Here is a 25121-nt window from a genome sequence, read left to right as displayed (position 1 = left end):
GTGTGTGTGTGTGTGTGTGTGTCTTGTATGTATGAATGTCAGGTCCTCACTCTTTGCCATGACTTATTAATGAGGAAATGTGACACTGACGTAATGACGAGAGTATTAATCACACATGACTCATACATACTCAAACAGCTCTCAACTTCTCACTTGACAATATTGCTGTCACTTGCCTACTTATGCTCACGCTACCGCTCACCGCACTCTTCTCAGCACTCACAAGCACGGCGCAGCGAGGGCTGGCAAATTCAGGGAGAAAATGTGGCAGCTTCTTTAAACGGCTTAATTTCTGACTCCTGAAGAGGAGTGTGAAGGAAAAATAGTGTCTTCTTGGATTAAATTTGCCAAACTGTGTTGACACTGAGGGTTTGATGCAAAGCTAAAATGTGAAAACACAAAAGCATGCATGCCTCAGTGTGCGTGCATGTCTAACCTCGATCTGCGTGGGTAAATTGTGACAGACAGTGTCCAGCAGTGTCTGTGTGGGTTTGTCTCTGCACATCAGCACCAGCTCCAGGTCCATGTCGCCTTTGATCAGGAGTCCTTTGGCCACTAGGCCAATCCTCATCACCCCACACAGCACGCCACCGCCACTGGATTCCCTGTGTTTAAAGAACAATATACATATAACTCTTCTATGTGATTTTTAACTGTGTGAACATGCACATTTTAATCCATAATTCACAAATTCCAAAGGTACAGCTCATCCATTAGGATCAATGCTTAGCTCTCAAGGAGTTAAATAACATAAAAGAGAAAAATAGCCTTGTTATACAATCAGCCTGCAATTTTGTGTGAGACTTGAAAAATAAAATTACACTCCAGGAAAAAGGTTGACTCAACAGGAGATCCAAACCTCTTTTGATCAGTGTAAAATTTCAAAAAAACATTGTTTAGAAAGTGTTTGAAAGATTAAAATACACAATTCCAATTCACACAGCAAAATAAGATCAGACAAGGCAATTCAAGACTTCATTGGAAACTAGTGAACCATTAATAAGAAAATTCATGAAGACAGCCAACTGTGGAGGTGGTTTTGTTTCCTATTGAGCAACATATGCTCCTTCTACCTACAAAAAGCACTTTTACCTCATTTCTTCCTTCTGCATAAAAAGCATTAAACATGAATGGTCTCTGTGAGAAGTAAACAACACTGATAAGTGCCAAAACAATTTTTCCACAACAGTACTCTGGGTTGCAAAAGACAAACAGCAAATCTAAGTTGTTCTTTTTATTTTATTTTATAGTTAAGAAACTCTGAGGCTTCTTAACTGTCATCTTTTTATCATCACAATGGACTGTGGGCTTTACAAAGCAATCACGCTGTGTTTGAGTAACAAAATATCCATTTACTGAACAAAAAAAAAAATAAATCAAGTGATTTTTAAAACCAAAAATCATTAATTTAAACCCTGCCATGCATTTTTTCTGCCTACCTGCAGCAGTCACTTGAATCCTCAGTTTCTTCGCTGGGCTCATCGCCAGGATCGTCCTCCTCTGTGCTGTCTGCTGGTTGGCTGTCAAACTGGTTGTGGACATCGCCGCTGCTCTGATCCAGCCAATCAGAGACATGTTTGAGGGCACACTCAACAGTGGATACCAGCGTCTGAACTGCTTCTAGCTCTTGAGAGGAGGGGTAGATGGTGGAGTGCTTCGCCATGACGTGGCGGTCATCGTTACTAAAGGAACGAAAGGACCTCTGAAAGGGAAGATGAGGAAATAACAGATTAAAATGCGCAGGGACCAATAACGCACGGGCTCGCACACCTGGAAACAAACACACACAAAAACACCTTCCCTTTCCCTGCAGCAAGGGCACTCCGTAACAGCAGATTGAGCTTTAATCCATCAAATCAACACTCTGGACTCCCTGTTGGGGACTCACTTTATTCATAATACATCAAAAGAAAAGAAAAGAAAACACGTTCACATAAAATTTAAATGCAACACGGCTGTTCCACCACGCGTACGTTTCTCTGTCTCCAGGAGTTCAGTTGCTTTGGTGCTCACAGAACATGGATCTCTTTTTTAGGAGAGAAATCAATTCTTACCTCAGCTCCTATTTAATGTCACGGATCCTAACACATATGCACACATGGCTATCAGAAATTCACCTCACCACGTCCATTCCACATGCCAGTCAGACATATTGGCCTTGGGAATTCATGTCAGCTCTTCAGTCTTTCTCACATGCTCGTTTCTACTTGGTAAGAGGTGAAAGGGGGAACACCACAGAAGAAAGATATCAGGTGCAAGGCTTCAGAGAAGGGTAGCACAGAGGGAGGGTAAATGACAAACTAGAAGGAGCCTGCCACAGAAGCCAAGAAGGAAGAGAATAGATAACAGCGGAGGAGGGCAACAGTGCAAAATCTCTAAAAAAGGAAAAAGGACAGAAATGCTTGTGGGACCAGAGGCTGAATTCAAAGACAAATGGGAGACATAAAGAGAAGAAGGAGAGGAGCAGGTGGAATGCAGTTAATACCACCCAGATGGGTCCACGGTGCTTATGTGGATTCATATGAAAACACTGTGCTCATCCTTTCACAGTGTTCAGTTGACAGAGGTTTACAAGGCTAAATCTTCAATGGGGAAAAACTGCAACGCCAGAGTATTTAAACATCTGCATTAGCTATTCTAATTTTACTCAGCATAATTGCATTGACAATGTATTACAATCTATTATCAATGCATAAAATGTGGTGCAATACACAGTGTAAAATCTCTGGAGCGACAGTTTAATTAAATACATGAACATTCATTCACAAGAGATAATTAATATCTGTTGTGACACATTATTTCCTTTCTATTCTTGAGCACTTATATGGTTAGGAGCAACATCGCTTCTGCTATGACCTCAATTTGAATTCTTTCTCACAATCTGGATTTTTTTTTTCGCGACTGTACGTAAAAATATCACAGACTAGAATTGTCACAGCTGATTTAAAGTTGCTCATTTTCGGTGTTTTCTTTTCACTGCTGTGATCGCTGTCGTTCTTTTTTGGTTTGTTCTCACTTCTCTCTCTTTGCTTTGTCCTGTTTTTAAAAAATTAATGATATTATAGAAAAAAAAAGTCACTGTTTCATGGCTTTGCAACTTGAATCTGAAGGATGGGGTTCAATTTTAAACAGTGGAGGTTATCACATTATTCTGGGGAGCCCGAGGTACAACACGAGGGTGCTCCCAGCAAGCTGCAAAGCTGACCTGCTTATCTCCAAGACCCACATTTATTCACACATCTACTCAAAGAGAACAACACGCCAGACATCATAACCAGCATGCAAACACATGCCCAGAAGTGATGACCTTTTTCAGGTAGCATGCATAGTGTAGCATGAGTGCCGCTATCAATCTACTTGAAATCCAAGGACCGCCTGCATGCAAGCATTTATACACACATACTCAGTCATGATTCTATTACTTAAGAGGGGATCCCATTGCTTACATTAATTTTCTGGAGCCCTATGCTAGCCCTAACCCCAACCAGTACTGCCCCTAGCATGTTTCATTGTTTTTTTTATTTTTTATTTTTGCCAAAAAACACAGATTTGCATAGGACACTTCACTCATAACACTCGTTTTTGAATGCTCAAAGGTAAAATGCAAATTAATATTATCTAGTTTAACACACAGTTTTTTATACAGTCTATGGCCAACCAACTAAAGATATCTAATTATTAATAATAAGTTAATACAATTACTAATGAATAAATCAAACTCCTGATGTGGAAGCAACATCCCTACACACAAACAAACTACCATAAAAGACGAAACATGGAGCATATTCGAAAATGAAAGCTGTGGCGATTTGTAACCAAACATTACTTTAAAACAAACAAAAACAAAGTGTCTGACCGTCCTGTGCAAAAGTATTGTTTTCCTTGCTTGTCCTGTACATGCATTATAATGGCCACAGTGTGCCTGATGTTTGCATCTGGATCTATGAGCTTTTCCCTGCGTTTTTAACATGTTCTTTATTCACAATAGTCTGTTGACAACTTATATTATAAATATACTTCTTATTTGCATACTGTAGTCCTTTCTGCTTGCTTCTCAAATATTTTAGAAGTAATATTCAGAAATTCACTATCATATTCTTTGGAATATCTTACTGATATTGTCAAAATGCCACAGATTGATATGACGGGTGCTGCTGTAAAAAGAAAAGATGCTGCAACTCAGTGGTAAAAACACTAAGACTTTTGGTGCTGCTATAGCTCACCTGGTTGAGCAGGTGACCTACATCCCAAAAGCCACGGCAGAGGCTTGGGCTGGAGTCTGCTCCTGACGTTCACTGGCTGTAGCTCAGTAGCTGTAGCTCAGTAGGTAGAGCAGGTCACCTCCTGATCAGAAGGTCAGCGATTCGATTCCTGGCTACTCCAGGCTACATGCCAATTTATCCTTGGGCAAGATACTTAACCCCAAGTTGCTCTCTGACTGTCCTGTCGGAGTATGAATGTGTGTGAATGTTAGTTAATTAAAAGCACTTAGCTTAGTAAAACATGGGAGTGCATGGGTAAATGTAAAACGTGTTGTATAAGCGCTTTGAGTGCTCATACTGAGTAGAAAAGCGCTATATAAGAACTAGTCCATTTACCACTTCTTGTCAACTCTCTAATAAAAAAGGCTGAAGAACCCTACCAATAATTTCCAAAAATAAGCACATTTTCAGAAAAAAAAATGCCATATAAACTTTGGGTCATTTGAAAATCACTGAAACAAGACATCCAATTTTCACTGTGGTGCTTGTTTTAAAATAATACTAATAGCCCAATTTGTAACTCAACCACCGACAGATTCAATAGAGTGAGTGAGCTAAAGCCATCTACAGAATGGAGAACCAGCAATGCACACTAACTGCAGCCTCACAGCCTGTGTACTGTAGCTCAGCATGCATCACAAGAACATTTAGCAGGGTTACACACTCCAGTCACACTGATTCGCCAACACTTTGGCAAGGCAAACTGTGGTGGAGTGAATTACGATAGCTTGAAAGAATATACCACCAATAAAAACCTATGATATGTCTTCATTTGGGTCACTAAGCTCGACACGGCCTTTGAATGCTGTTCTTGGGTTATGGGTATGAGCTATCCACCTTTAAGTACTGTGGTTCACAAACTGTGTGTCATGAGATGCAGGTTGCAGACACAAATGCAGACTTCAGGGTCAGAACTAATGACAAAAAAAATACTTTACTCAGCCAGGGCAACAGCCCAAAAAGGTAGCGATATCAAAGCCCAACTACCCCAAGGAAGACAACAGGAACACAGTACAACACCACAAGGATCACCAGCAAACTGAGGGATTAAATACACACATGGTAATTAGGGAAATGGGAAACACCAGGGTACACAGCTGAAACTAATCAGAGAAAACAAGACAAGGGAAGCAAAACTAAACACAAGACAAGAGACTTTCAAAATAAAAGAGGAAAAATCATAACAAGAGAACACGTAACACAAAGACGGAGACTTAACAGCACAGGGAAATACAGGGGAGAAGGATAAAGTAAAAGTCGAGGAATTTAATATAAACTATAACTAGAAGCAGAAACAAGACTGCAGAAGGCGACCTAAGAAAGCCTGGGAACGTAATCATAAAAAACCCCACCGGGAAAAAATCTGCTCGTTGTAAAAAAATCCAAAGTTCAAAATAACGTAAACAGAAGAATTCAAAATAAATACTAAAAAACTCTGACACAAAACCCAAAATACACGAACGCTTTTTGTTAATTAAAAAGGGATTATCGCAGAACTTTTGAAAGCTGCTTCAGTGAAACAAATTAAAAAACAGAAACTGCAGGCCACCAAAAAAAATTAGAAATTAAAACTGTACCCATTGTCTTTATAGAAAAAAATAAATAAAACTGTGTTGTGGCTTAAGTGAAAATTACTGTACAAGTAAAGTACCTTCTGTGAGAGTGTCTTTGTGTACCTTGAGTGCAGAGACTACCTCATGCTTGTATGTCTTCCCAGAAGTGTTTAACAGACCGATGGTTGCAAACTTTATGAGCTGTTGCTAATGGAAGCTTCTGCAGCCATAAACCACATTGCAAGGAGAGTGTCTGTATCTATGTATGTGAGCCGGTGCTGCTCGACAGAGGGGGAGGGGGGGGTTGTTACCCAGCTGCTCCGATCACCATGTAAATCAGAGCAGTTAAGAAAGGCTCACTGACAAGACTAAACCCCCCGAGATATTTAGACATTTAGTGAGATGATAAGCAAGCTACCGAATGGGTGTAGTGATTTATCAGATTAATGGGATGATTTGGGAATGTTTTGATCAATATTAATTTGTAATGGCAGACTGATGCACTATCAGTGCAATCTTGTTAGAGATTACTGCGTTAAAAATGACCGACATATAAATTGGCGGTCAACTGCACAATGCGCTCCCCTGTCCTGTGAGCATGTGTGATAATTAAAACACAGGGATCATGATCCCGATGCCTGTAACAGCCCCCAGTGTCAATATCAGTTTGTGTCCAATTCCAGCACATTCTGTTTTCGGTATGCATTTTAATGGCTGTAGGAAGATAAACACAGCAGCATATACGCACAGTTAAATCTGCATAGCAGTTACAGTAGGGGTTAAAGCGTTTAACAGGAACTGTAGGGGGTCAGTGTGTACCTAAAAACTTTCTGGGTATTAGAATGTATTTGGTATTATTATGAAAGTACATGGTTAACTATCACAGCAGTTAGATGATGACCTATCACATCCAGAATCATTCCTGAAATTTCACTATCATCAGACTCTTCTTCATTTAGTGACTGATTTATATTCATCTTTCTCACACTGAAGGTTAACCAGTAACTTATTATGCAATAGTATACTTGATATGTACTGTGCGCATATTTGAATTAATGTAATTTGTTAAATCTGGTTTTATTTTGACAAGATTTTAAGAATGGAGGATTCTGCATACTGTACCATGCCCTTAGGAAACATCAGAGCCTGGGAGACTTTTACTGAAACAATGTTGTATACATTTGTATACATTTGAAAAACAGCTGTGGCTAAATTTGCCAGTATATGAACAATCAAACAGGTTGTAACCAAAATTTAAACAAATTAATAATAAAATTGCTTTTTTCAAGTAAAGCTCAAAGAAAAGAAAGGAAGAAAATTTTTCTGTAATACTCTTTCCAATAAGTCTGTTTAAAGTTGAATGATTGTGTGATTTGTCATATCTTTTCCCCTGCATGCTTCTTTTTCAGTGTCACCTTTGCACCTGACTTTAGATACCTACATGGTGAGTAACATAATAAATACTGAAGTTCTTCCCCCTGCAACTGAACTAGACACAGACATGCACATTTTTAATTGTTAAATCCTAACTGTCTGAAAGCCACCAGCACAAACCATGTAATGTGTGTGTCTGCATATACCTTCATATGCCATTGTTGCATAGAGCTTTTAGACCACACACTTACCAATTACTCTCCATTTCATGCTCCGGTAAAGCTAACCAGCTGGCAGCTCCGTGTTACATAACTGCATTACATACACAGCATTTACAGCTTACCGTGTACTAAACTAATGTGCACACACACCAGTGCAAGAAAGTGTACTACTTACGGTGACAACCCAACAAATTTGTTAATACTTGCATCACTCCTTAAATTTGGATGATGTGCATAAAACCCACACAACCAAATAACACACACACACTTTCATTACTTTCATCCATCACCCCTCATTCAGTCCCCAATGCCTTGCAGTAACACCATTTGAGTTCAAGGTGTTGCAGCCAGGCACGCAGCCTGTCAGTAGCAGCTACTTCACTTAAGAAGCATCAGAATCTGATGTCTTTCCTCTCCATTACTGCCAGTCTCTTTTAGGCTTCTCTTGCTTCAACCTGTCTCTCTGTAGCCATCTGCTATAAATTATGTCCCAATGCCAAGGACAAGACTTGCTGGAGCAATATTATTTACCTCGGGAAGGGTACTCTACACAAAAATTTGCCAGGGATGCATCTAAAGCCAATTATTTTTCATTGTACTGCATGTGTGTGTTTGCTCAGACAGGGGGTCTGATGAGGTGTGTACTTTTACTTTTAATAAGTCATGTGCCTGACGTGCTATGTGAGTGCTCAGCACACAGTACAAGATAACGTGAGTAGAGAATATGAGATAAGGGAGAAAAGAGGACCAAACAAGGAAAACTGAAGTGACAAATCTGCAGGAGATGGAGGGAGGTTAAAAAAAGAAGGATTTTAATATTTTTACCAGGCTGCAGAGGAAACAAAGGTTTGTTTGTACTGCAGCTGACAACACAGGCCACAGTGAAGCTACACTGAAACCCAGAAAAACAAATCACTGCCTATAAATATCTGGCAAAATAAAAATAAAAAATTCAGAAGTGGTGCTTGAAAAAATGTCACATGTCTTTAACACCACATGAAACCATGAGGAGTTGAAGGAGATAAAAAAAAAAGCTGTCACAATAGAGGCCAGGAGTGAAGGGACAAGAAATACTGAAAAAAACATCGCTGTGCCTCCTCTGCAACATCCAGCAGCCAAGGGGAGATTGCATTAAAAATTCAGCCTGTGATTTATCTGCACTCTGCTTGGTACGCCGGCCCACCACACTCCTCTATCCTGTTTTATTGTTCACTCCCCTTTCCTTGCTGTTTTTCAAATTACACACACTCACAATAGCAGGCTACACATACGTCAAAATATATAAACAAAAATCACACTAATGGCGGCAGCAAAATATCAAATAGGTGCTTCATAGCAAGCCTCTCAGGAGCTCTGATAAACATGGGATGAAATGGGAAACAGAGAATACTATAAAACCTTATGGACTGTTGAGCACACCATCAATATTACTAAACGTGTTTCAGCCAGGATGACATTCATCTAATTCATCTAATACCTGCTGTAATCAGTCAAGCTTATAACCCCCACCCCCCTCCAAACTACAGTACCCAACCTACTTTGCAATAAAGGATTGGATTTTTTTTAAATCCCTGTCCTTTGCTCCTGGTAATATGTCAGAATGGCTTAAAAGGTTTATTGCCTGACTGTAAAATATTATGACCTGGGTGCTTAAAGCAGATGAGCTGACACTGCACTGTTTTGGGGCATACTTATAAAGTATTAAGCAGTGCCATATCTACATGTGAAAAATATACCAGAATATTGTATAAAATAAAAAAATAATGTCACAAAAACACATAAATTATATGAACTTTTAATTTGAGTGTCTTCTAGTAAATGTAACAAACAAACACAAAACAGTGCTTCACATTGCCCCTTCTGAAGTGCCCCAGAAATGGAGGGTTAACAAATGATGACAAGTACAAGGACTCAGCAAGGGCTTCAGTCACACAGGCCTAGAGAGTAGCTGGTGACCATCTGGCAACCACCAGTTGCTAGGGAAAAATGAGTATTTCCCAGCTGGTTGCAAGGGACTGCTGGAGGTCACTGGTAGTCACTGAGAAATCGATTGCTAAAGCCCCATTGATGCAGGCCTAGAGACTGGTCAGTAGCCCCCTGGCAACTATTACCCCTGGAAGTACTGGTTGCAAGGTAAAAATGTGTATTCCCTGACAGCTTGGCAAATGGTTGCTTGCTCTCATTAGGTGAAAGTGGTTGTACAGTGGCATACAGTGCTGCACCAAAGGCCTCGTGGCTGTTGCTTTGGTTGCTAGTAGATTCTTGCTGTTGCCTTTAGTTTATATGGAAGACGGCAACTTGTCTGCAAAGACTTGCAAACTACTTGCTAAGTAGTAGTGAAACTGTGAAAAGTGCAAAACAAACCAGTAATAGTGAACATTTGCCTTCAACTACTAAAGCTGCACCTTATGAAAGGTGTTGTTTCAGTGCTAAGGCACACCTTTTACACTGAAGGCTAACGTTCTCCATCTCTGGTTTGTGTCACACTTCTTCAAGTTAGCACGCGTTGGCAGACAATCAGCTTCTGCAATGCAAACAATGGGCAACTGCAGCAATCTGCAACCAATTAAAGCAATAACAAGGAAGTTTTTATGCAGGACCTTCTTTGCGATGGATTTCAACCAGGGACAGCCAGCAACCTCTTGCAAACACTTGCCAACCAGTCAGGGAATGCACGTTTTCCCCTAGTGACTAGATATTGCCAGAGTGTTGCCAGTGTGATGGATGCCTATCCAAGAAGCAGGACGGATACAAAAGAATGAAGCCCAAACAAAATTTTGGGTAGGTGTGTTTAACAAATGCAGAAAGCTGAGTGAAAACCTGTCGAAAAAAAGCTGTTTGGCGTCTTTTGTGTTTTCTGCAGTGACACCCTGGCCAAGGTCAGTATTTGCTGCATCACCAAAACTTGGGATTAATCACAGTACTGTTTTTGCAACACAGGCATGCACAGGTTATTTATGAGCTTAGTCATGTGACCTCTTCTGCAATGTCCAACATCAGCACCTTCAGTAACATCTTTCCATTTCTCTCAATCATTCATGATTCTCCTCCCCAGCATCTTTTTTCTTTACTCCTTCTTTACCCCCCCACCCCCCACACACACACACCCACCCACACACACACACACACACACACACACACACACACACACACTAGATATCTCTCTTCTATGTACTTTGTTTTTGTCCTCATTTTTCCTCCATTCTCTTGTTCTAGTTTTTAATAATTCATCTTTTTCCACGCTTTCTACTCCCCCCACCACTACCACCCTTGAGGGAACAGCTCCCACTGTCACAGGCCAAGACCATTAATCAATCCCTTCACTCGTGCTCTACCTCTCTCTTTCTCTCTCAGGCTCTTAACCTTCCTTTTCTACCCCACTTTTTGCTTGCAACATCCTTTATACTTTTCATGTCTCATGCTCCTGTCCCTGAATTATGTTTTTATGGTCTTATCTGCTTCCACTTGTCATCCTCTCCCTCCACTACTCTCTTTGATCTCTTCAGCCATCCTCTCCTCCTCCTCCTCCTCCTCCTAAACATGGTTGTTCTTTTTATGGCATCATTTTCCTTGTGTAGCATGTCTCTCTTGTGCCTTTGCTTATGTAAGGAACAAACCTCAAGTCTACACCTCATTCAGCATGTCAGCAAGTGATTGTGCACTGGTGTAACAATGTAGAACAAGTAATATGAAGATATAATACAGAACAAATCCACAAAGTTACCTGCCATCTAGAAAATGCCAGTGATTAAACTGCTCTTTTTCTCTCTTTCACCACCCTCCATTTTTCTACGCTTTCCTTTATTATCTTCATTTTCCTAGCTTCCTTTCTCTCTTTCATTCTCTTCTTTCCCCAATGATAATGTATAGGCTCAAATTTTCTACTTGCACACCGAAAACCACCTGTCTCCACAATCTATTATCTAGTTTCTACTGTATCTCTCTATCACTGACACATGCTCTCCGTTGTCATGACTAGAACAACTTATCTTACATCACATAGTTTGAAGGACTCCTTTCGATAATCCACTAGCCACACACACAGCCATACACACAAACTTCCAGCAATTACAGACAGAGAGTGTATATTACCATGCCTGCAGGAGGAGGGGTCGCTTGTTTCCTTCCTGCTGACAGTCACTTCTGAAGTTGCTGGGCACGTGGTGGAGTGCAGAAGGAAGGTTACCGGTCAGGATGTTGATGCCACGTCGTTTCCGCTCCTCATGTGCTCTTCTTTCACTCTGGCCGCCACGCTACAAGAGGGTATACTTCTGAGAGATGGAGAAACAAAGAAAGGAGGAGAAATGATCGATGCTTCAATACTTTAAGGAGGATGTGTTAGAGATAAATTGGCTGTTTCTTCTAAGGAAGATATGTAGACCTATTCAATGGCTAATATTACAAAATAAAACAAATCACAAAACAGGAAAAAAGATGGTAGATGTATGACAGCATGCCTACCACACACTTCTAGCATCTACAACCTACGTCTGTCTAAACCTGCTGAACTCACTTACACTCTCTCTCTGTCTCTCACTCACATGTACACAGTCCTGTCAGCAGGGGTGCAAGGCCTGTCTTTGTGTAAAAGATCTCACAGATTGGCTGATTGGATCAAGTGGAGATAGACATGTGGACACAAACACAGGGACACGCACACACGGGCCTTCATTCATTTTTCATCAGCTGGCAGGAGTCCGAGGGTGGGGGATGTATTACAAACATGTGCTTGTTTTCATACACTGGTTGCACGCATCACACGGTCTCCTCGATTCATACATGCATGCAAACCAGCTGACACACCTATAAACTGCTCTTTATTGTCTTTATTTGCAAAACGACATGGCTGTAGCGTGTCAGTAGATTCAGAATAGTGCGCAGTGACATTTTCAACCCCTTTATTAGTGGACGCAATGACAACAGTGGGTGAAAAAATGACTACGGGACTTCAGCTTTTTCCTAAAGTAGCGAGGTTTATTGTGCAGCCCTTTCAATTCACTGCAGGGTGCACAATAAAGAGGGAGATGGAGGGAAAAACTTAAAAAAAAGAGGTTGACAAAACTCAGAAGTGGACCTAAAATTGCAGTGTTTAGGGCTTGGTGAAGAAGGTTGTTATGTTACAGAGTGCTCCTTCTAACAATTGTGACAGTAATGGTACTTCTAACCTTATCTCTTCCTGGCTTTTAATACTTTCAGTGAAATAAAAACAGAGGCGACGGTGAAGAAATACTGAAAAGATGCAGAGGATCTGCAGAAAAAAATGATAAATGATTCAACAGCTGCTAAACAGATGACCTTTATGGTTTTCTAAGCCTTTTATAATTACTTCATGACTGCAAAAAGTAAATTAAAGTGACTGCTACCTTAGCTCATCTTGTGACTCTGACTAAATATCCGGCATTTCTGTGAAAACACAGGCCAGTTTTATCAGCACGGAGCAAGCTGAGGTGAACAGATACACAACGTTCCTATTCACAAAATGAAATGTCAACAGTATCACTAGTGACAGTACACAGGCGCATCTGGCCACACTCAACCCAAAGCAATGACATTTACAGAGCTGTGCATGTCTGAATGTGTTCACGCAGGCTGGTTTCTCAAAGCCCTGCCAGACTCGGGGTGCAAGTTCACGCCTGTGCGGGACACACCAAATTATTCCTTCACAACTTTTTTTGTTTTGTTTTTTAACGTAACTACAAAAACAAAAATACTGCAAACTAAATCTTTATTATTACTTATGCAACAGAGATCAAACAGTATTTGAAAATAAGAAAAATAAAGCTTTAATAAAATAATGGGTTGCAGCTGCAATGCCCAGACTTCGCTTTCAAATAAAATGCTGAAATGCTTAAGTTTTTGTTGACTGAAATGTTGACAGATGTTTGAAGTAAAAAGTGAACAAAGTAAAACTGACTTCTGATCTAAAGACTGCAGGAAATCTAAAAACGCAGCCAAAATGAACACAATAAGGGCAGAATCTCATCACTAGGGTTGGATTTGAATGCAAAACTCATAATCTCAGAGAAATCAGATTTTGCAGGCTTTCATAGGACAGAAGGATACCGACCTATCACTGATATATGAGAATTGGTATATATATATATATATAGATATGCACCAATATGAAAACATTTCTGTTTTTGTATTTATGCAACATAATGCACAGAAAGATGCTTGTGGTAATTTAGAATTAGTGTGAGCACACAGCAGTGAAGTGACTTCATTGTTGATAATACAGTACTCTTAGCATTGTCTGCAGCACGTGAAGCAGACATAGAGACACCACAGACACCTGGGGCTCTATTTGGGTACTGTCAGAAGACAGAGAACATAAACACATGTTATTTTTTTAGTCCCTCCTGGATTAGACCTGCTGGGACAGTAAACTGGGGTGGTGCCATAGCCTCTTAGAAAAGTCAGTGAGATCCAGGAAGAATGAGAACAAGAGAGGAGAAAAGAGAATAAGAGACGCGAGATGTTGAGAACAGTTTGAGAAAAATGACAGAATTGGAAATGATGGTGTATCGGAGCATGGAGAACAGAGAGAATGGCTAAAAGGGGGAAAGTGGTAAACTACAGTACAAGTATAAAGTGGTGCAAGATGACAGGGGAATCGGATAAACAACAACTCCAGATATTGAGCTGGCCCCTCAGGCGAAAAGACTACACCAGAAGCAGCAACTCATTTTCTCTCCAGCTCTCCCTCTCTGAGCCGCTGGCCACTGGCCTGACTATTACCTCCTCAATACACCTGGCACCAGCAGCGTCTGTGTTTGTGAGCTTGTGTTTTGTCAGTTAACTTACAGCCAGTGCCCCTCACTGGAGGGAGGGGGGGGGTGAGTTCTCTTCCAACATGCCTTGGCCACTTAGGACTGTATGCACATGATAATAGTGCACACAAACACAGGCAAATACAATCACCCTGCCAAGAAGCATAATAACAAAGTGCCAGCCCCCATTCGATTCTCATTATCGGAACAATTCAGTAATGAGCAACGCCAATCCCCTCTCTTTTACTTCTCTCTCATGGCACTTGCCTTATTTTTCTTTAATTAAAATCAAGTGTACAATGCTGAAAAACACATTATGGTAAATTATAGTCTAAAAATATTAGTAAAGAAAATTACATTTATTTGAATCAAGGCTTGAAAAGCTGTGATTCTTCACACTCATGTGGCCTTCAGTATGCACAAACTCCTCTGTCTTCTACTGGGACTGAGGGTGTCTAAGTAGAACAGGTTTTCACATGAATGGCTGTGCACTGCCTGTACAAACTATATCTACCTCATTGTTTATAAACTCCCCTGTGGTGCTGGACGCACACTGACCAATGATTAAATTTTTCTCTGCATCCATCCTCCATTTCTTTTTGTACATCTCCCCACTTCATCCCCCCTCTCATTCACACCATGCTGGTGGGTCATTACCGTGTGAATGTGTGTTACTCTCCTGAGAAGGGCGGGGGACTGGCAGAAGCCCTACCTCATTAATGCTGGCTTGCAGGGGCTCATGGACATTAGCATGTGCACCCACAGACATGCATACATTTGCACATGGCGCGCACACACACACGGGCATGCTTACCAAAATCATCTCAATTTAGTTCCAGTTACTGAATTTATTCGTCCCAGAAGTTTATGCATAGGGGAAAATACACCTGTGCTGTGTCCTTCCTTCTCCAAGAGTTTGTGACTCCATCCATACAGAGAAGACAGGAATAAGGTGGAAGATAAGAAACGGGGGATGACAACAGACAGAAAAATGAAGGCAAAATAGCAGGGAGATGGGGAATTTGCTGAGATAGCTCTGAGTAGCAATTTACACCTCTCTCATCTGATAACCATCAAATATGATGAGAAGTGGAAGGGAAGCAGAGGATTGACAAAAGACAGAGAGTGGGCTAATTAGTGTTGGCGGAGCTCATTTTCACAATGCATTCCCTTTCTCATGGTGGAGCAGTGGTTAGCACTGTTGCCTCACAGCAAGAAGGTCTTGGGTCCAAATCCACCATCTGGCTGTGTAAAGTTTGCATGTGTTCCCTGTGTCTGTGTGGGTTCTCTCCGGGTTCTCTGTGTTTCCTCCCAGAGTCCAAAGACATGCATTTAGTGGGGTTAGGTTAATTGATGATTCTAAATTGCCCATACTGTAAGCGTGGATGGTTGTCTGTCTCTCTGTGTTGGCCCTGCGACACACTGGCAACCTGTCCAGGGTGTACCCTGCCTCTTGCCCTATGGCAGCTGGGATAGGCTCCACACCCCCAACCCTGAATTGGATAAGTGGAAAGAATGGAATGATGGATGGATGCCATCAGATTATAAGACTCTGAGGGCATTCTTCTTCCAACATAAAATGTTATGTAAAATTTTCCTGGATCCAGACCCTTGACTATATCTTCATTGTGTAATATTTCTGGCATTTTGACAATACATACACAATCGTTCCAGTGAGCACAACAGAAGGAAAAGCTGTTGTTTTTCAGCTACCGAAGGCATTGCTACAACACAACATATAGAGAAATACACACGCCTATTTTTACTTCACTCTGCTCCGCTCCGAAAAACCCAGTCAAACCAGTAAGTGGCAACTGTTAGCCATCAACATCGACCTAAAATGATGTTAACATCAGGCAGATAAGTGGATCTCTAGTGATTATTTAGGGAAATTCGAATCACCTCCACCATGGAAATCAGTTAAAGTGGAGCTAATGTGACAGTGAAGATGGACGCAGAGTTGAACCAGCTGACAATTCTGGTATCAGATTAGATATTAACATAAAATATAAAACATGTTTTGTTGTCACAAAATGATTTGAAATGAGAAAAGTGCATTTTTGTTTGTTTTAGGAAGTTTTAGAGAATCCCCAAACTAATGATCTACTATAAAAACCATCTGCACTGTGATTATAACTAAAGAAGCCTCGGGCTCTAACCCAAACAGAAGCTTCTTGAACAGCTTTAGGAATTAGATATCGTCTCAAACAAAAAGTCAGACACGGCATCAATTTAGCTCATCCAGTCTTAAAGCAGTTTCATTAGAACCCCTCTATTTCTTTTGTTGCTCTCTCAACATGTGTGGTTAGGGTTAGGTGAATGTTCTTCTCTTTTTAAATACATTTTGGGATTTTATTTGTCTGTACGGACATTTTTTTTTTTTAACTCAACAGGACATGTTTGCTAAAGCTAACTATATTACATTTTTCACTTTGCTTCATAAACAATTCACTGACTGCACTGAAAACAAAGCATGTGCCCTTTCAATTCTAAGATTCGACATATCAACACATAATACAATATTATCTAGGTTTTAAAATCAGTAAAACACAATCTTAGAACAGCAATGTATGATATATCAAACAGTGTCATTATTTATTTAAGAAAAACTAAGACAAAATGTAGAAGCAGCGTGTGAAAAACTAACTTCACCATATAATTCAATCGAGTGTAGCACCAATAACCAGAAGGAACATGAAGTAATTGTTTTTTGTATGATTTTTATCAGTTTCTCATATTGTTGTGGAATAGTTTTTGGCCCACTCTTCTTCATGATGCATCTTCAGTCCCACAACTTAAGGTCCTTTTAAGGTCCTGCCACTGCATTTCAATCAGGTTGACGTCTAGACTTTGACTGGGCCATGGCAACACCTTAATTCTTTTCTTTTTCTGCCATTCTGTTGTAGATTTGCTGCTGTGCTTGGAATCATCGTCCTGCTGCATGACTCAGTTTAGGCCAACCTTTAGCAGTTGGACAGATGGCCTCACATTGGACTCTAGAATACTTTGGTGTACAGAGGAGTTCATGGTCAACTCAATGACTGCAAGGTGCTCTGGTCCTGTGGGTGCAAAACAAGCCCAAATCATCACCCTTCCACCAATGTGTTTCAGGTATTTGTGCTGATATGCTGTGTTTGTTTTTTGCCAAATGTTGCGCTGTGCATCATGTCTAAACATCTCCACTTTGGTCTTGTCTGTCCAAACGACATTGTTCCAGATATGGTTTGCTGAGATGCACCTTTGCAAACCTAAGCTGTGCTGCCATGTTCTTTTTAGAGAGAAGAGGCTTTCTCCTGGGAATCCTGCGAAACACGCCATTCTTGTTCAGTCTTTTTCTGATTGTGCTGTCATGAACTTTAAGATTTAACATGCTAGCGGAGGCCTGCAGAGTCTGAGAAGTAGCTCTTGGGTTTTTTCTTTTGCAATTTTTCTGAGCATTGAACAGTCTGACCTTGGGATGTGTCGAATGTTTTCCGTTTGTGAATAATCTTTCTCACTGATGAATGATGAACTTAAAATTGTTTGGAAATGGCCTCACAACCCTTCCCAGGTTGATGGGCAGCAACAAAGTCTTCTTTAAGTTCACTGCTGATGTTTTTCCTCTTTGGCAATCTGTTACACACACTTAAATGCTCCAGACCTACAAACTTCAAAATCTTCTGCTTTTATAGAGGTGATGACATTTGTTGATAATCTCTTAATCATGTGTATTTGATTATCAGCACCTGGCTGCTCCTTACCCTCTCACCCCACATTTCCTGTGGAAGCAGCTTAATTTTTGTTAAATAAATAATTACACAGTGGAATATGTCATGTGTTGCAGTTTATCTGAGGTCATATTTACCTAATTTAACAACTGCTAAGGACCAAATTATTTTTATTATGTACTGACCTAACTTGAACTGATGGTTTTGGTAGATAAAAGGTGGGCACTGTTAAGATGGAGAGCTGTAACCCTGTGCCCTGCTGTCACCTGTCACACTCCTTTTTCTAAAGAACAGTAAATTCCTGTAAGGCAGACATAAAATCAAACTAATCTCTTCCGGGACATGAACAGGTATAAATAAGGATAGTGTTTCTGGCAGCTAAGTCTGTGTTATTTAAAGTTGTTTCAGAGCACAACTGTTGATTTTTCTCTCCCATAACTATTTCTAGCTGTAGTATTTTAGGTCTCATGAATACTTTCCCCCAACCCTATTTCCCACATATCTCCTTTAAATAAATCAGGTACTCAAAAACCTGAGTAGCCAGTGTGTTATATTATTATTACTGATGTGCGACTGTCTCAAGGGTTACTGGTGCCATAATGTTTCCATCTGGGAAAACATCTGCAAATGCGTGTGTTAATTAGTTAGACAAACATGCCACACAGAAACCAGCACACACAAATAAGGAAAGTCTTGGGTCCAAGCGGTGCATAATATCCAAAATAAATTCAGAATCACACCCCAGAGCCATCTCTCTAAGCACCTTTGTTGAGATGAAGCATGCACAGTGTAAATAGGTGCTAGCCGACTGAGATGCATGTTTACTCGATCTATTTCTCGACTGCAGCGAGACAGCAGGGCAGATAGAGCCAGAGACAAATGAACAGTCAGAAATACAGACAGCATTACAGTGAGATGCACATGGTAGAGAAGAGGGAAGGCTTTTTTTTTTTTTTTTTTACAGCAAAGGAGATAATATAATATAATATAATATCGAGAAGCTCGAGAAGCATGCTCAAAGGAGAAACTAATGAGTATATTCTCTGGTCTTTTTAAAAACATAAAAACGCACTTCTGAATTTTGATGTCCTTTTTCTTTTTCATTCCTCTTTTCCACATTTATGCTCCACCTCCTATTTTAACATCTAATCTCCTGAATATATTATTTTGATTTCCTGAGCGCCTTATTTCTTGGATTACTTCTCATCTTTCTTCTGGCAAGAGAGCATCTTTAATGCCTTCATAGCTCACACAGCAGATTAGACTATAGTGTGACTATAGGCTGATTCTTCAAATACGCTGACCAAGATGAAAGTAGTAATTCAAATATAATCAGGGTTGGATACGTCAGAGCTGAGGGCCTCATTTTATTGCGGCAATAAAAACTATGTGAACAAAGATTTGTTGATCATTGCGACTGTTGACTTTTAAAGCACAGAGTGGTAAGGACTACCTGCCAGGTATGTGGTTTTATGAAAGTCATCAAGGCAAACAACCACTGGAAGCATTTCAAATATGTCAACAAAGAAAGACGCTCAGACAAACAGTAAATAGCTCAAGTGTGTGTATTCCGCCTCAGGCTATAGGAGCCTCTCCTTCCCATAATGAACTATGAATTCCTTTCCAGAAAGACACAATGACTTCCTTTTCAGAGACGAAGCTGCATTTTTCTGCTGTTTGCATTTAAAAAGAAGAGAAGAAGGAAAAAAGACAGCAGCAGAAACCTGGATGTAAAAACTGTCACACCTCCAGGAAAACACCTTTTTTGATACCAAAAAAGACACAAACACAGGATAAGAGGCACTTCAAAGGAAACCCTCTTTATTTAGGCCTATTGTCCTCAAGTTAGAAGGTTCATTGGTATTACTGTGGAGGCTGCAATCAGCACACTCAACAGCTAAATGAAGAACCCGGACACTCTTGAAAGACATGCCAGCTGGTTGCTTTGGCTTTGTCTTTTTTCAGCTGCACAAATAAACAACAAACAGCAACATAGCTGTTATCAGTTTGTGGTCAAAAACATTCAGTTTTAACATCCCTCTGTGTTTGGGGTTTGTTGCTACTAGCTTTGTGTGATCTTTGAGTCGATGTCGTATTAGCAGCAATAGATTGTTGTTTCTGGTAATCATGTTCTTGCCCTTTTGTGTAAATAAAAATCAATGTACACCTCCACTCCTCAAAAGTTGTAGATCACTCTGCTACTCCCCCCTCCACATAGATAATTGTAATGGAAGTGTGCAGTGTAATTAATAAGCATGACCACTGCAAATTGCAGCATGGAAACACTGCCAGAGAGTAGGTCTTCAGTCCAGTCCTTGAAACACAGAGCAATCCTGAGAATCATTCTGAAGGAAATTTAAACCACTACCACTTCTGATTGACTGAGGGTGCTGTATTTCCAACTTTAATTCCAAAAAATATTGAGGTTTGTATTTGTTGATATTTTCTTTTAGAACAACCCATGTTTTAAGTAATCTAAATAACACACTCACAAAGCACACACTTACAAAGCACACACACACACACACTCGTGCGCGAACAAGGTCAATTATTTCTCCAACAACTACCCTGCTGATTTCCCAGCTGATTTCAACTTGTACATCTGATCTGTTCAGTTCATGCTGGCTCTTGTTTAGCCCTTGTTCAGTCTCTCAGGCTCAGTCTCGTTGGTGTTTTAACAGATTTTTATCATCGCATGCAGACCTTTCTGGTTTATGTTTATTTAGTATTTCTTTCAAGATGAAGCCACTGTGTTAACATGCGCGATATTAATTTTTTTAAAAATCCGGAAAAACATCTTTTTAGTACAGGAAACAATTCACATCCACATAAAAGATCACTTATAACAATTTGATGTATGTGATCTTTTTTTAATTGTGTAACATGCATTGTTGTTTTTACTGTTGATCCTATTGTCCTGCTGATATGAGGACAAAACAGTGCAGATGCTGATAAGACAATTTAACAGTTCAATTTATTTTCCATCTGAGAACTTCCATTCAAGCAGTAAGTTAGTAAAGACCCAAATAAAAAAACAACCAAAAGCATCTAACGTATGGAGATGCAAGTTCTGTGCGAAAGAGAATTAAAAAAGAAAGATCAAGTATGACACATAACTTTACTGACTAAAATTGACATTTCAATTTGTACAGTCAATAGGACAAGGCAAGGTCAACCTTTTTGAACCCATTCATTGATTTCTGAGACCACCGATGACCCTTTAGTTACCATTTTGACTCCTTCACCCCTTACTGTGGAGTGTTGGTTTTTCCTGTGATCTGAAATTGTAGGGTGCAATAATGTGCATTCACTGCTTGTCTTGAAGAATGATAGTGTTCAGTTACCCTATAGGGAGCTATAAATGACTACACTGTAGTTCTGCCTTGACTGGGTCCAGGTGCAGGCCAGAAGAGGTCAGAGCAAAGTACTGATGAGATAGCAGAAACATAGAAAATGCTGATGTTGCCTCTGGAAGGGAAATAGATAACATTGGCGGGGGAGTGTTAGTCCCCTCGGTCAATTATTAAAATGGAGGAAGCTGAATGTGCTGATGGTGGGTCAGACTATCTACCTGTCTGGCTATCCGTTTATCTCTCAATCACTCCATCTATGTATGGGGATATAGATAGATATACGTATGTATTTGTGTATCCACATCAACTTACTCAGCTCAACTGTATGAGTACTGTCCTGCGTCAGTGTGGGGAATAAATAGACTATCACTATGCCAGAACTGAAGCATGCTGCAACCGTGTGTGTGTGTGTGTGTGTGTGTGTGTGTGAGAGCGTGTTCTGTGCGTGCATGTGCACAGTGGTAGGCTCCTGCTGTGCTGATTTCAGCAGGAACAGATGGTCCTGCCAGGCCTCTAGTGTGAGAGGACTTGTGAATGTGCTTACGGTGTGTGTGTGTGTGTGTGTGTGTGTGTGTGTGTGTGTGTGTGTGTGTGTGTGTGTGTGTGTCCTGTTGATTTTCTCCTGTGTTTTTCTAGAAATAACCTGCCACACACTTAGACTTCCTGTCTATTTTACATACCAGTACACACATTCACAGACCTACTGACACTGATTGTTGCAGTGCAAGTGATATCTTAGTGGTCTTTGGCCTACTTGTCTATTCCATTGACACTTAGCAGCTTAATCCTGCTTGAAAGGATCTTCACTGCTAAGCTCATGTTTGCCAACACACAAAGCTGTCGCGCCACCCACCCCTTTGAGTGTGGGTGCCCGAGCAGGTCTGTACATGTGTGACTGGTTATAAACACACAATGCAGCTGCTAAATATGTGAGGGGCTGCTGTGCCTAGTGAAAATATATAAATGCACCAGCAATAAACAGGCTGGGCATCACCAAGAAACAGCTAATTAATTATCAGTTTCATGTAAGAGTCAAAGATTTTGAATCAGGCTACATCAAACTGGAACTCATGACCAATCAACTCCATTACAACACTTAAAATTCCAAGGCTATACTGATGAACTCACAGTTAAATTACTCTATATAGAGCACAGAAACATAAAGAATAAACCAGTGTGTATGGAGGGGCTGGGGAAAAAATGTATAGAGTGACAATATATTACTAATTGTTGGTTATTACCACTGTCACATCTCACCAAAACCTTAAAATCCATCCATCCATTTTGTTCTGCTTATCTTTTTCAGGGTCGCGGAGGGGCTGGAGCCTATCCCAGCTGTCATAGGGCAAGAGGCAGGGTACACGATGGACTTTATCACACATTCTACAACAGTGCTTTATTCATGTTCGACTGGAACTAAGCTGGAAATGATCCAGGTGAGTTTAAAGCCAAAAAAAGAAAGCTCACAGGGCCAGATCTATTAAGCCGGGCAAATTAGCAAGATGTCGCAATTGCAAACATACACCGCTGGGAGTGGAAAGTTCTGTGGCTAATCTGCTAACAATGTGCTAGTTCAGAAAAACAGATGCAGCCGGTTAATTTCAACAATGACCAACACACATAAAGAACAGCGCAAATTAGCGTGTCAAAAACAAGGGAGCAAGTAATCTACAAACCAGAATAAAACAACATGAGCATAGGTTTTACACGTTTGTCTTAACCAGTTGGGAATTTCATATCAGTGCAATGCAGCTGAAGGAGAATCAATAGGTTTTTGATTTAAGGCTGAACTCCGCTGTACTGCGCAGGGTCTTGGGAGGTTGAGACAGATGCTCTCTGGATATATTTGACAGCTCAGGGGGAGCACAGGATTTATCCAGAGAAGGGCTGCCTTATTCTACTTTAAATCTGTGTTATAACTAACCTGTATGATGTGCAGAAGAGCATAAGACATTATTTACCATCAGATCCTCAACCATCCATGTCTTAATAAAGCTACTGTTACATGTGGAAATGCACACATTGTTCTTTTTTTTTTCTGAATGCCATGTGAGGCTGTGGATTTTTATTAAAATCAATATTACATATTGTAAGATTCAGACATAATCTAACCCAATTTGGATCTGTGTGAGTGCTGCATTTTAACACTTCAATTTTCAAGTTTTTTTCTGGTACAGATTTTTACTTTTTTTTTTTTCCCATCTGAAAGTCAAAATTTCAAGTTAGGTATGTCAAAATTTCATTTTAATAACTCAAAATTTTGACATACCTAACTTAATAACCTAAAATGCTGCCTTAGCGCTGCCTGGTAAATTTTCTTTTTTTTTTTTTTTTTTTTCCAGTGACAGAAACAAGCTTCCATACAGCCCTGATTCTAGAGAAGAATAAAACAGCAAAAAAGCAAAATCCATGAACATCTTTTTGTGAGATGCTGATGCTCTTGTGTGCAGGGGCTGTTGTTATGGACTGATTTCTGTAGAAATAGGTCAAGAGACCTGAAACTGTGCAAAGCACTGTAAAAAGTAGCTTGGCTGGCTGTAATAACCAATAAAAGATGCATCCTTCCACGCTTCTTGTATTGTGATTCTTCCCTCTGACGCTCCCTATTTAGTTCAGTTTAGGTGAGTTCTGCTCTATTTCATCAAAATACCTGTATGATCAACGACCAGAAATATGCTGTGCAAGGCTCTAAAACATTTGGGGTGGGGACTCAGGGCAGAGGCAAAAATTTGCTAATGCACTCACAGCTTTGAGCAAACCACATGGGCCATTAGGTGCTCATTCTTCATCTGCCATTCCAAATATGTCCACACCTCTGGCAGCAAAACTAAAATATGGTTTTGGTGAAATTTGCATTGAACTCCTTGCCACAAACCTTGTAAATCATGTTTTTCACATTCCCAAAATGTTGCACTCTGAAATGGAAATTCCTACAAATGCTTATGCAATAAGGCCAGCCACAAAAATATCTGTCCACACCTTTCAGTCACATAACTGACAGTGCACCTGTTTAGTAAATCCTGATGATTGTTTGTTTTTTTTTTTTTAACACCAAAATATGGTTTTGCACTGGGGCCCAAATATCCAAAATGATCTGGGCAGATTTGAGGCCAGAAACTGTTTTCTGTGTAATGTTGTTTAAAACCTCCCAGTTATGAAATGCACACTACAGTTGTGAACTCATTAGAACAGCTAGGGTTATCCAGATGTGAAGTAATTCCCTAATGGGATTCTACTGTACGATACACTAGGCACACTAGAAGGCACACACACACACACACACACACACACACACACACCTATCTCCATGGGTCCATATTCATTAATAAAATCAGTAGTGTGCCGGGTGGAGACAGATGAGCAGATTAGCAAGAATTACTACAAAAGCCAGATTACATCGAGTAATTTCACCGAATGGATTCAGAATGATAGCATCTAACATTTCTGACAAAACAAGAGTGTGTCCTATCATCCATCCTCTTGCTCTTTGTCAGTGTTTCTCTAATTTTCCCTCTGAAGCTCTCGCCCCTCTGTTCATACTGCAGAGAAAAAAAGTATCTTGAATGCAGATTGCTTTACCCTTCAGCTGAAATGACTTGCCAACTATTGATTTCAGTCAAAATATGGTTTTTTCTATATTCATATTTTTTGAAACAATAACAATTACCAGCGACCTCAAGTAAACACACACACATACAGTACCCTCAGCTGTGTGTTTTAATCTACATACAGACAAAATAAACATGTTTGTGTGTGTCTTTTTGTATACCTAAAATGCGTGACACATTCGCGAGCTTCACTTTCTCTCCCCCCCCTCACTTGCTAATCTGCACTGCTTTAGCAGGAGCTGATCAGTGCCTCCATTCATTGCAGGTCAATTT

At 40.2% G+C, this 25121-nt stretch overlaps 1 protein-coding gene across 5 annotated transcripts in view; it reads right to left on the bottom strand.

The window, feature by feature from the left end:
- strbp (spermatid perinuclear RNA binding protein) overlaps window positions 1–25121 on the bottom strand; it is an 82996-nt gene that overhangs the window by 25330 nt on the left and 32545 nt on the right. For all 5 annotated transcript variants that reach the window (XM_030742443.1, XM_030742440.1, XM_030742445.1 and 2 more), the window contains exons 3-5: window positions 11503–11681; window positions 1440–1702; window positions 437–605 (exon numbers count right to left, since the gene is read on the bottom strand). In XM_030742443.1, coding sequence (XP_030598303.1) covers window positions 437–605; window positions 1440–1702; window positions 11503–11505 — 435 coding nt within the window. In that variant the 5' untranslated portion in view covers window positions 11506–11681. The remainder of the gene's footprint in view (window positions 1–436; window positions 606–1439; window positions 1703–11502; window positions 11682–25121) is intronic.

Source organism: Archocentrus centrarchus, chromosome 12, assembly GCF_007364275.1.
Source record: "Archocentrus centrarchus isolate MPI-CPG fArcCen1 chromosome 12, fArcCen1, whole genome shotgun sequence".
NCBI classification, from domain to species: Eukaryota; Metazoa; Chordata; class Actinopteri; order Cichliformes; family Cichlidae; genus Archocentrus; species Archocentrus centrarchus.
The sequence above is the reverse complement of the archived record's forward strand: the minus strand, read 5'-3'. Positions and strand labels throughout refer to the sequence as shown.